Source organism: Phodopus roborovskii, unplaced genomic scaffold (assembly GCF_943737965.1).
Source record: "Phodopus roborovskii unplaced genomic scaffold, PHOROB, whole genome shotgun sequence".
Lineage (NCBI taxonomy): Eukaryota > Metazoa > Chordata > Mammalia > Rodentia > Cricetidae > Phodopus > Phodopus roborovskii.
The window spans coordinates 34,533,635-34,546,320 of record NW_026126418.1 but is presented as its reverse complement, the minus strand read 5'-3'; the positions used below and the strand labels follow the sequence as shown (position 1 = coordinate 34,546,320).

Sequence of the window (12,686 nt, the reverse complement as noted above, 5' to 3'; positions counted from 1 at the left end):
AGTACACAGGCCACCTCTCTCCTTCCATGCTCCCTTTCTTTGCACACGGTGTCCCCAGCCCTTTGTCCTAGATGCTCTTCCATGTCTGCAAGGCTGTCCCCTCTCCTCTTCCCTCAACAGAGGTCTCCCTCTTCCCTGGACACACCTTCCCTCCATAGTGCATACCCAGTTATGTATGTGCCCATGAGCTGGGACAGAGAGCACTTTGAGGCCAGAGACTGTGTCATCTCAGGACTGAGCAATAGGTGATAAACAGTCTAATTGCAGCCACAGAGAGCAGAAAGGTAAATATGGAATGCTTTTTGTCCTTTTGGGGTCCTGTAACCCAGCTAGAAACAAACTTTTTTGGATGACAGTGCTGCTAGTCTTCCCATCACTGACAAGACACCTGACTTAGTTCAGAGGTTCCAGTTCACGGTTAGGAAGGCCTGTGATTTGGGGCCTCTAGTGGGAGTGGTGATCGCAACAGAACTCTGGTAGAGTAAACTGCCTACCTAATGGCCAGGAAGCATGTATGGGAGTATGCCCCAATGACCCGAAACCTCCCACAAGGCCTTTCTTCCAAAAGGCCCATAGCATCTCCTCATAATGCCAGTTTTTAAATGGATAAGCTTTAGGGAAACTTTCAACATCTAAACTATAGGAAGATCGAATTGGAATATAATATCTGGGACATGAGATATTGGCTGATGGTTGACATCAACGTCACTAGATATAGTCTCAAACCCAAAGAATCATCATAATCTTTAAACATTTTATTGCTTTAGGGGTCCCTGCAAAATATCTTGATAGTACTTTTGTGCTAATTTTAAGGACTTCCTATTAGAGCTTTAGTCACATACTTATACACAACTTAAAGGCTAAAAGCATGGGCATTTCATTCCAGGCTATTTGATTGTTGCTGTACAAAAATCTGCCAAATGTATAGCAGAGATGGTACCCATGTCAAACAGAAACATATGCTCACCCTACTAGAAATGCTGCAGTTGTTCATAACTAGAGTTGACTAGGTCCTACTATGTTGTTGTTGTCTCCCTTAGTCAAGCTGCTGATCTGCCCTTCCTCCGGCTTCATTATGTAAGAAAGTTGGTCCACTCCAGCAGGAGAGCACCTCACACTCACTAGTTTACTGATTTCACTCAAAGCACCCCAGGGAGCCCAAGTCTCTAAAGTGGGGTTTTTATATAAGCTCAAGGCTGGCTTTGGGCATGGATAAGAGCTCTGAGTTTGCTCCCCAGAAAAGGGCAGGGTGCATGGACATCATTCTGCTCACAATTCAGGGTGTTTCTAACAGTGACAAATGCCCTGATTTAAGGAGGCTTGTAGCAAACCCACACTGACTCTACAATTAGTATAGTTTATCCCTGAAAACCCTGACATTGCTGGATGAGTAAGACGGTCTACTCTCTGTACTAAACTTCAGTGATACACACTATATGATAAAGGACAGAGTTCAGGTGAAGTCTTAGGATGTTTTAAATTATGGACAGAGAGAGGGAGGGATGGAGGGAGAGAGGGAATGAGGGAAGGAGGGGGGAATAGAAAGAGAGGCTTAAAGTCTCCTAATGCCTCAATTGAACCAGAGAAAGCCAAGCACACCCTAAGCCTAGTGAACACTGACAGCTTGAGTTACCAGCCAAGCCCTGGATGCTTGCAGAGCCAGCAAGGGAGGCAGGAAGGGTTGAAATAATTGAGATTTGTCCCTTGTTTGGTATCAAGGGCATTTGTCTTACCTCTTCAGTTTTTTTCATCCTCAAAATGCATGTTTAAGAAAAACAAAAAGCAAAAACAAAACCAGACAATAGTCACATAAAGTGAAAAGTAGTCAGTAGTTGCCATGGTTACAGATACGAGTTCTCTTTCAAATTTCTAAGTAATAACTTGTGCTTTTATGTTTGACTTGGCAATTAAAAAGTCAGCCTTTGGTATCGGCATGTTCACTCATAAACCATTACTTTGAATAAAGACTACAACATACACAAAGAACCTGCTTTGGTTGTCTAATAGAAATTTGCAATTTAATTATTTTAGTCTGGAGTTTGTGATCTGTAAATTAATCATTAATCAGTAGATTTTTTTCTTCTAAAAGTGTTTGTCTTTTCTTTTGGTTTGGGTTCTCTGGTTCCCTCTCTGTCCCCCACATCCTGTCCCAGCTGTGTAACGGGGGCTCTGTCACTGAACTCGTCAAAGGCCTCCTGAGATGTGGCCAGAGGCTGGATGAAGCTGTGATCTCCTACATTCTGCACGGAGCCCTCTTGGTAAGAATGTCCATAGTTTAAGAGGGGACAATTTGTGCATAGCTTGGCTCCTCATTGCACTTTAACAATGAGAGTTCAATCTGGGGATGGTATAACACATGTGGACTTTGATGAGACTGTTGAATTGGTTTGCTGACAGCTCTGACCGACCTCTCTCTCTCTCTCTCTCTCTCTCTCTCTCTCTCTCTCTCTCTCTCTCTCTGTCCTGCTGTGGTGCTGGAACACCGTGCAGGGCCTTCAACATTTACACCACCATCGAATCATCCACCGAGACGTGAAGGGCAATAACGTTCTCCTGACAGCAGAAGGAGGAGTTAAGCTCGTTGACTTTGGTAATGACTGTGTCGTTTGTTTTCTTGATGTGTGCAGTTTTAGCCGAAGGGGACAATTTATTGCAGTCTCTGAAGACTGGGGCCTCTCTGCTGCACCACAGGCTCAGGGGCTTTGCAGGCAAACAGGCTGGAGAGTAGGGGGCTTTCCAGATGGATCGCCCTCGGAGATGCTCTTTGCTAATTATTTTCAGCTTTCGAAGCAATGTTATTAAAAATAGAAAGTAAAAGTGTTGCAAAGGAAAGCTTTACAGAAAATGGTATTTTGGCTTTGTTTGTTTTTTGTTTTCTGTGAAAGTTTCCCACCTCAGGGCAATTGTCTGTAATTTACATTTTTCATCTCTCTTTTGCATATGAAAAGGGAAAGCAGTTTGATTTTTAAAATGACTTTCTCTAGCCTTGGGCATACTTATTTGCAGTGCACAGAAGGTAAATTGGTCCTCTGGGCCTGGGAGATGTGAAATTCTGACTACTGCCTCCACACTTGAGGCGTGTTGACCTGAAAACATTCATGGGAAGTGTAGATGCTGTCATCAGAGGCCAGAGAATGTTGACTCTTCCCCAACATTCTGTTTCGATAGTCCTAAACCAACAAGCCATTTAGTTTTCCTTTGTTTTGGCAGTGGTTTACTCTTCTAAATAAGTTCAAGGTTGGTTACAAATACTGAGAAACCATTTAGAACACTTCAAAATGTTACTAATGTCAAAATTGGTAAAAAAAAAAAAAAATTGGTGGGTTTTTAAAATATTCATTATTTTACCGCAGGAAATAATTTGGTGTAAGAGATGGCTCAGAGGTAAAGAGCACTACCTGCTCTTTCAGAGGATCCATGTTCAATTACCAGCACCCACACGGCAGTTCACAACTGTCTGAAACTCTAGCTCCAGGAGATAGCACACTCTCACACATACATGCAGGCAAAAATCAATGCACATGTAATAAAAATAAGAAAATAAATTATTTAAAAAGGTTAAAAAAGAAGAATATGTCTGTAAATTATTTGTGGGGAAGAAGTAATTTAAGAATGAATGAAGTTGGGGGCTGGGAAGGTGGTCAGTCATTAAGAGCATCTGTTGCTCCTGGAACCCATCTGGAGACTCACATCTGTCTGTAACTCTAGTCCCACAGGACACTACACGTTCTTCTGGCCTACTCAGTCTCCACATGCATGTGGCGCATGTACATACATACAGACAAAACACTGACATACATAAAATTCATTTACAAATACATTAAAAATGAAGTTGCTTTAGTATGTGTGCTGGTCTGTGTTTTAAGAGGCAAACCAAGAAAAAGGGCAGAGGAAGCCAGTTGTCTGAGGCTGTGTTCCTCTGTAAATTGGAGGAATGCTAGAACTATAGCAATGCTGTAGGACAATGTATTTTCCACATGACCCTGGGTCATTTAATATGCCAGAAGGGAGATAGCCTAGAAGGATGAGAATAAGATTTAAAACCAATTTATCTACATGCCAGCTTTGTAAGCTTCGAGAGAGGAAATGTTCTTAATCTTTCCAGTAAAAAGTTCCTGAAGATCAAGTTGCCATAAGAAATTTCTAGAAATTAAAGCTAGAAATGTGTAATTGTCTGTTTACTATATTGTTATGGAGGACTTGGCAAAGTGGGGGTTATCTGGGGCACTGTGACTTGCATATAGTCCCAGCTACTGGGAAATCTGAGGTGGGAGACTCACTTGAGTCTGGGAGTTTGGGACTGGCCTGAACAACATAGCAGAGTCTTATCTCAAGTGTGAGGTCTGGGAGATGGCAGCCCTTGCAGGCTCTTTAATAGAGAGAATATAAATGGCAAATCCCCAAACCAGTCTGGGGTCCTCTGAACATCATCCAGGACTCACAGTCTCTGGGGTGTGTCCATTGATAAAAGCATACTGCATTTAGACTTGAGTTCTTGTCTTCATTTGCAACAGTGCCAACATTGCTCATTTTCTTCCTTCCTTCCTTCCTTCCTTCCTTCCTTCCTTCCTTCATTCCTTCCTTCCTTCCTTCCTTTATGTCTTTCTTTCTGTCTGTCTGTCTTTCTTCCTTCCCTTTTCTTTCTTTCTTTCTTTCTTTCTTTCTTTCTTTTTTTTTTTTTTTTTGAAGATTTATTTCTTCTGTATACACTCTTCTGTCTGCATGTATGCCTTCAGGTCAGAAGAGGGCACCAGATCTCAGATGGTTGTGAGCCACCATATAGTTGCAGGGAACTGAACTCAGGACCTCAGGAAGAGAAGCCAGTGCTCTTAACCTCTAAGCCATCTCTCCAGCTCCCATTGCTCGTTTTCTAGACTTGTGTTTAGTACATGACATGATTATTCTCACATTTGGTATTAGAAGAGCAGATGTTAGGTGTGATTGTTGCCATTATCCTTGTTTGAAGATGGGAAAACAGAGGCTCAATGATGAGGCAGTCACAACACTAGTAAAAACATAATTGACCTGGAAGGTCAGTTTCCAGACCCTTAATCCAGGCTACATTTACTTCCACTTAATTTGATGGTGCAGAGAAGAGAGGACATGAAAGGACATTGGAATAATATTAAAATTCAGGCCTTCAACACTGAGCTTTATATAACAATGCTGTCAATTCCCTTTTCCATTTGAGAAGCATTGCTTTCTTGCCAAGTTTCTAGTCTTGTAGGCTAGATAAGGCCTGGAATCTCTTTGTGTCTACATTGATACACTATTATAGATAATGCTTGCGAATTTTCCTCCTCCCCCCCAAAAATGAAGCATTTATTAAAGAAATAGTCTGAAATAATTGGGAAACATAATAGTGAGATATTTTGGGTTGACCATAGTTGTTGATATTTTTCTTTATGTTCCAAAGTTGCAGTGATATGGACAGGAATGTGCATTAGGAAACATGGGTTCTGATGATTTAGACAGAATGACTAAAACTTCATTCATGGGTTGGCAAAGTACTGCTCATGGACAAATATGCCCCAACTTCTATTTTAATGCAGCCATGGCCTAAGAATTGTGTAAATGTACACACACACACACACACACACACACACACACACACAGAGAGAGAGAGAGAGAGAGAGAGAGAGAGAGAGAGAGAGAGAGAGTCAATGTAACTTGAGACCAAATCTTGTTATAGAGCTCAGACTGGCCTCAGGCTCACTATGTAGCCATGGCTGGACTTGAACTCTTGATCCTTCTTCTTCAGCAGGATCCCAAGTCCTGAGATTGCAGACATGTGCTACCATGCTTAGTTTGATTTTTATATTCCTAATGACTGCTCAAACCTAAAAAAAATGCCCTTTCCCCATAGGTGTCTCTGCTCAACTTACCAGCACACGCCTTCGGAGAAACACATCAGTTGGGACCCCATTCTGGATGGCTCCTGAGGTAAGTGGGAACTATCTAGCTCTTTGCACTTGTCAAGTAACTTGCTGCTGTGCCTTTTTATAGGCAGAACTTGTGCTCTTTACAATTTTCAGGAAGAAAATCCTTTATTCTATTAGAACTCTAAAATCCTAGTGGGTGAGGGATGCTAATAAGACAGTCTCAGAGAATCAGGATTACATCACAGCCAGCCCACAGGGTGTCTTCATGCCATTAGGAAAAGGTGACCCTCTGGGAGAGGCCAGTTCTACAAAGGTTTGACTTGACAAGTCCATCTAGCCTTTGTCTACAGTAGAAACAACCACCTTTTCCTAGATAAATGCAGCCCACAACCCATGGCTTGGTGTCGAGCCTCATTTTAGCTCCAAGCAGCCTGCAGAGCTACATGCAGTGTTCCTTGGCTGCTTCTACCACAGACATAGCAACTTCTCTTGTGTACATTGTGAGCTTTCTGCAGAAGAACAGGATTTGGTGCTAATTTAGTTCTGCCCTCAATATGGAGATGTGGCATGCAGAAGTAGGGAAGTCTCGGGCTGGGTAAGGCGTATGTGAGTCACCCGTGCAGTTTGTCAGGTCAGCATTTCATTGCCAAGCACTCCGACCTTCAGCTGAAAGAAGCAAATGGATTCTTTAAATCCGAGGACACAGGCGGTCAGTCGTCCCCCCCCCCAATGACTTTCCAACTCCTGCCTGTCTACATGGCCAGTTTTCTGTATGACAGTCCACGTGGTCTCCTAAGACAGCAGGTAGCTCACACCAATCTCTGCTCAGTTTTCTTCAGTGTTACCTACCACTTAGGGCCTTCCAGTTTTTATTTGGGTAATGGATAGACCTACTTTGAACATAAAGAAAAAGCTGGCAGATTGCAATACTTACTTACTGTGTTTCTTAAATAGGTTAAAATGTATGAATCCAGATCCAAACTTTTCATCATATATTTACAGATACGTAGAAAATATTTAAAAGTCACAAAGCCTTAAATCAGCAGTCTAACAAGACAGATGCCATTGTTTTAGGTGACATTTGTGTTTTGCAGTGTGATTGTGTTGTGTCTCAGCACACAAGTGTGGATTCTTTGAGTCTGGCCTTCCTATCACCAGGTACCATGTGTTGACTTAGCCTCTCTCCCTAACTTAGCTATGTTCAGACAGATCTCTCTTTGCAAGCACCCCCTCTGTCTTCTACCTGCTGCTTTGTGCAAGCTGGGCACAACTTCACGTCAATGAATGTGACTAAAGTTATATGGCAAATAGTCACCCAGATGATCTGGGATGTCCATATTCATGGCAATACACTCACTGAAGTAAAAATGAAGGACCTTGTGAACCCCACAGGGGAGGATGAGGACATTGTTCCTTTGGATGCTGAGCAGAGCCCTCCTATCACATCCTCAGCTCTTTTTAATCTCTCCAGGCTCATTTTCAATTTCTTTCCCCAGCTCACTTTTTAATTCTCCAACAGTAGTGAGTGACAGATTCCCTCCCTCATCCCCGACCCACACTGGGGCTCTTACTTATATCACTGCACCTTCCTCAGCCCCGCCTGCCATTAGCTCACCTTCACCTCTGCACAGTGGCGGGCAGGACTTGAAGCTTTGGTGGGGACATGGATGCTAGCTAAACTCTCCACTCTCTGCTGGCCCAGAGTAGGTGCTCCAAGGGTATTTGCTGGATAAATGAAGGTGCTGGCGATGAAGCCACGGGAATGAGAAAAATGGAGTACAGTTCGAGGGAGGCGCCAAAGCTACTGGAATTGGCAAATTCCTCTTTAGGTTTCAGTCGATCTGTCCCGAAAGGGAAGCCTAACCAAAGTCATCCAGCATATTGGGTGACAAATGTGGAAGATGGCATTTCTGTTCTACTCTCAGCACCATAGGACAGGATGAAAAGAGCCCCTCCCCAGGCTCTGCTCGCATCAGATGCTTGTGGCTTCCCACCTTCACTTGGGTTGAGTAAAGCATGAGGAATCTTTCTGTAAGGGGCAGCAAGGAGGCCCATGGTGAACTTCTGTTTCCCAGAACTCCTGGCCATGGCTCCCTTCTCAGCAGGGAAATCCAGTGTCTTCCCATCTAGTCAGACAGGTGGGAAGTCCAGGAAGTGGATCCTTTCTGCTGGCCCCAACGCGGGGTTCTCTTAGGATGCCTGCTGGGTCCCAGCTTGCGGTTTTTAGCCTGTATCATCTTCACACTTTAATTTTTGAAACAGAGCATCACCTTTTGCAGCCAAGCCTCACTGTTCTCCATGACCCTTCACATGTACCCACGGGAACAACATCCCATGGTCAGATCAGCGCTTTCCACTGTGAACAGTGCTTTGCGTCAAATGCTGTGTTTGGAAAGTATAATCAGCAACGGTTCGAATTGGCATTGTGTTCATGTGAAGCCTGAATATGATATCGATTGTATGTGCTTTCCCTTCAGTTCCTGTAAGTAGGTTTAGATGAAGTGCAGCAACAGTACCTGTGCTAACAAGGCCAGTGGAGAAAGACGTGCAGACAGCCTAGACTCGTCTTTAAAATAAGATCCTTGATTTTATTTCTGAGAAATGAAGCCATTGTTTCCCTCCATTCTATGACACCAGTTTGAGAAACTGTGATATTTAATTCAAATAGCCTATCCTACACACCAGGTAGCTAACGGAATGTGACCATACCACAATCAAATGTCTTTCTTCTCACTATGGTCGAGGAGCACTACAGATATAGAAAACGCTGGTGGAGTGGTATCAACCCAGGAATGTGGGGGAGGGAAGAATATACACGCTGCTCACACTTTGAAACAATACTGCTGGGGAAATAAATTGCCGGGCGTCGTAAAAGGGACCATCTGAATGTCAAGATCAGTACAAACTAAATACATAAGTAGCCTACTGTGGTCAAGAGAAGATAATCCTAAGAGGTAAAGAGGAAACAAAACAAAACCCAGAAAACCTCAATATGGAAAATATGTTTTAGATTGCCATGAGAAAAATAATTTAGACAATAGAAAACTGTTTTCATATGATGGGAACAGATGTTGGTAGGTCTAGAATGTGTGATTTGGCAGAGAGCAATAATGCCACCAAAGACCAAGATCCTTTTTATCCCCACTGATACTGGGGTGTAAGCCCAGGACTTTGTGTGTGCTAGGCAAATGCTCTACCACTGAGTTACACTTCCAGCCCTGAGACCCCAGGTCTCAAAACTTCCCTGGCTAGGATTGCTGCAAGCTATATGCCTTCATTATCCAGGACCTGCCTTGGTGGTGATGGGTGTATTGGGTGTATCAAGTTTGTGGTGATTGGAGAGGCAGGAGTGGCTCCAACACTTCAATAGCCCTGGACAGATCACTGGGTGTGGTAAGATCCCTTAGAAGCCTGACTTGACTCCATTGCACCAAGCTCTTGGGGCCAGCTTGGTGCATCTGTAATACATTCGTGGGTTTGCTGTAACACAGCAACATGGATTCACTCTTTATCTGAAGGTTAGAAATTGGGAATGAGGGATAAGGGGAGGAAAGAGGCAAACATGAGGGAAAAGAAAGGTTGAATTAGGGGAAGGACAAAGAGGGAGAGCAAGAAAAGAGAGTATCTTGATTGGGGGAGTCATTATGGGGTTAGTGAGAAACCTGGCACTAGGTGAATCCCCAGGAATCCACAAGGATGACCCTAACTAAGACCTTAAGCATTAGTAGAGAGGGTGCCTTAACTGGCCTTCCCCTGTAATCAGATTAGTGAATACCTGAGTTGTCATCATAGAACCTTCATCCAGCAACTGAAGGAAGCAGATCCACAGCAAAGCACGGGGCAGAGCTCCCAGAGTCCAGTAGAAGAAAGGGATGAGTGATAACATGAGCAAAGGGCTAAAGACCATTTTGGGGAAACCCACAGAAACAGCGAGTGTGAGTTCACTGACTAAAGGCTGACTGCATGGACCAAACTAGGCCGCTGAATGTGGGTGACAGTTGTGTGGCTTGGGCAGTCTGTGGGGCCACTGGCAGTGGGACCAGGATTTATCCCTAGTGCTCGAACTGGCTTTCTGGAGCCCGTTCTCCTTGGAGGGATACCTTGCTCAGCCTAGATAAGGGGGGGGGGGCTTGGTCCTGCCTCAAAGTGATATGCCAGACTTCCTTGACTCTCCATGAAAAGCCTTACCCTTTCTGAGGAGTGGATAGGGGGGTGGGGTTGGGGGAGAGGAGTGGGAACAGGGATTGGTATGTAAAATGAGAAGAGATCGTTTTAAAATAAAAAAATGATAAAAAATTGGGAATAAGATGTAGTAGGCTTCCCTCTCTCTCTGAAGCTCCTCCTCCCTTTATGTCTTCCTGGCTGCTGGAGGTTAGCTGGCAGTCCGTAGTGTTTCTTGGCTTGCAGTAGCACGGCAGTAGTCTCTACTTTTGTGGTGCCATGCTATTCCTCCAGCATGTCTCTGCCTTCATGTGGACTCTGGTCCCATGGGTGAGGGGCCCATCTTATTCCAGCCTGACTGCATCTTAACTAGTTGCATCCATCCCTGCTTACAGATGTGATTCATGGGAGTTAGAGCTTCAACATTTTTCATTTGGAGGACACAGTCCATCCTGTAACAACTCCTCAGGCACTCAGGTACCTTCCTTTGTAGCACAGTGTTCACATTTCTAAGGCTGTTAGGTGACTGCTTGGGTGCCCCAAGTGCTGAATATCACAGGTGTTAGTTTAGAGTGACCACCCCCCCATACACACACCCCCACATACACCCCACACACACATACACACCTCTCTAGTGTCTGGCCTTAGATATAGATTTTACTCTATATCTAAGCACCTTTGTGTGTGTGTGTGTGTGTGTGTGTGTGTGTGTGTGTGCTTGCACAGTTGGGCGTTGAGCACAGACAATTGTTTCTTTTCTCCTCTACTGCCTCCTGATGGTTTATTTCTCTCAATCAATCAATCAATCAATCAATCAGTAATATGAACAACAGTCCCTTACATTTTCACAGTGTTTGCATGTGATTTTGTAGATGCTCAGGCTTACCTGTGAGGATGCTGGTTAGTGTGACTGCTTCAGTGCCGTAATGAGGAACCCAGTGCTCTTTCTGAGCCAAGAGCCCATGGACGCAGGGTGGGTAATGAGCAGCGGTGGCTGGAATCTAATTCACTACATTAAGACATTTCCACATTAATCCATGCTAGTTATCTACAATAGTATTATATAGCCCATATTTATATCCAGCACATACTCAGTAATGTCCTGTGAGTAACAGAAAGGGAGAGAACCTACTTTCTGTTAGCAAGGGGTGAGGGTAGTTGACAGTCTACCAGACCTGCCATCTCACATTGGGAAGAATTGAATGGAAGCAACAGGAGGCAGTGGAAAGAGACAATAGACAGTTATGTTTAATGCTAAAAAACAATACCTCGGATAAAGGCTAAAGTCAGAAGACCAGAGGGGTGTGTGTGTGTGTGTGTGTGTGTGTGTGTGTGTGTGTTGTTACAAATGACAATAGACCAGGAAAATGAATCCTCATAGTCATCTTGGTTTTCATTGAGGTTATCTGTAGACTGTGCTAAAGTGACACCTTATACTTAGCTGGTGTGTGGAGGTATGGCCATTCCAGATATTAAAATATTAACGTATTTCCATTCTGAGTGGTAAGTGCCTGCCACCCAGAACTCTTACGTTGTCCTCAGTCATAGAGACTCTGTATCTCTGCTCAGGCTATCTCTGGTCTCTTAACCAACTACAGGGGCAAAGCCTTGGCAGGAGGGAGTCTTAGGCCAGGCCAGCAGATCTTCCTTCTATAGCCCCTGTCACATGTCAGCCGAGTGTCCAGCTGAGCATCGGAGTTTTGGAGATGTGGAGTTTTCTAAGTGTGAACATGTCAGGAAGGAAACCTTCACGCACTGACACTGGCTCACACCCCAGGACTCTGACAGGTGCTTTCTTCATTATGTACTTTTAGCTCATTCTCAATGGTGGATATTACTTTTTCCTTTTTACCACTGAGAAAGTGAACTTAGAGACCTGTAGGAGACACCATGTCCCAATCTGTTTTCCTAGCAAATGCTGAAGCAGTTTGATTTTCCAGGCCACAGGAGACTGCAAGCCCCATCTTAGAGATGACTAAACTAAGGTATGGAAAAATAATTTGCATGCTTGCTTGGTTTTAAGGGTGTTCATAGGAGATGGTGGGAGATGCACACCTGGTGGGTGAAGCAATTCATCCAACAAGACACAAAAGTATGGCAGAAGGGTGCTCTGAAATTGGAGTTTTGGAAACATCATTTTAAAAGGTGCTTCATGTTGTGATTCTACCCACTGAGAAGTATCCTGTGTAGCTGGGACCCTGGTGTACTAGGCATCCTTCCAGAGCAGCTAGCTACTGGTTTCTGTATTGGAAAACAGACTCATGGGTAAAATAAACATTTGCTTCTTTCTGAAAAAAATAATTTTCCCCCCTTTACGTTTCCATCTGCTTGTTGTTGCTAACAAGAGCTAATCAGCAGAGAGGAGAAACAGATGTGCTGTGACGAAGCTCCTTGTCCTGCCCAGGGTCCTTGACAGGGAGGTTGCCATGACAACCATCTTACACCAATGCAGAAATAGCACGAGCGTTTTGCAACCACTCTTGACTTCATTAATTATGCCATTCCTAGCTAAATGATACGACAATGCTATTTCCTTTGGCCCTGCCAGGAATAGAAATGACAAATGAGGTATTTTGTGTTGAAGGGTTGAAAAAGCCATAAAATGCTACAGCTCTGGAAGATTTTTGCCATTATTGTCATTTA

The 12,686-nt window shown here is 43.9% G+C and overlaps 1 protein-coding gene across 1 annotated transcript in view; it reads left to right on the top strand.

The window, feature by feature from the left end:
- The first annotated feature begins 497 nt into the window (after positions 1-497).
- The window catches only part of LOC127221877 (myosin-IIIb), a 196,267-nt gene continuing 184,078 nt past the window's right edge, over positions 498-12,686 (top strand). The window contains exons 1-4 of the mRNA XM_051183842.1: positions 498-512; positions 2,154-2,258; positions 2,491-2,590; positions 5,867-5,943. Coding sequence (XP_051039799.1) covers positions 498-512; positions 2,154-2,258; positions 2,491-2,590; positions 5,867-5,943 — 297 coding nt within the window. The remainder of the gene's footprint in view (positions 513-2,153; positions 2,259-2,490; positions 2,591-5,866; positions 5,944-12,686) is intronic.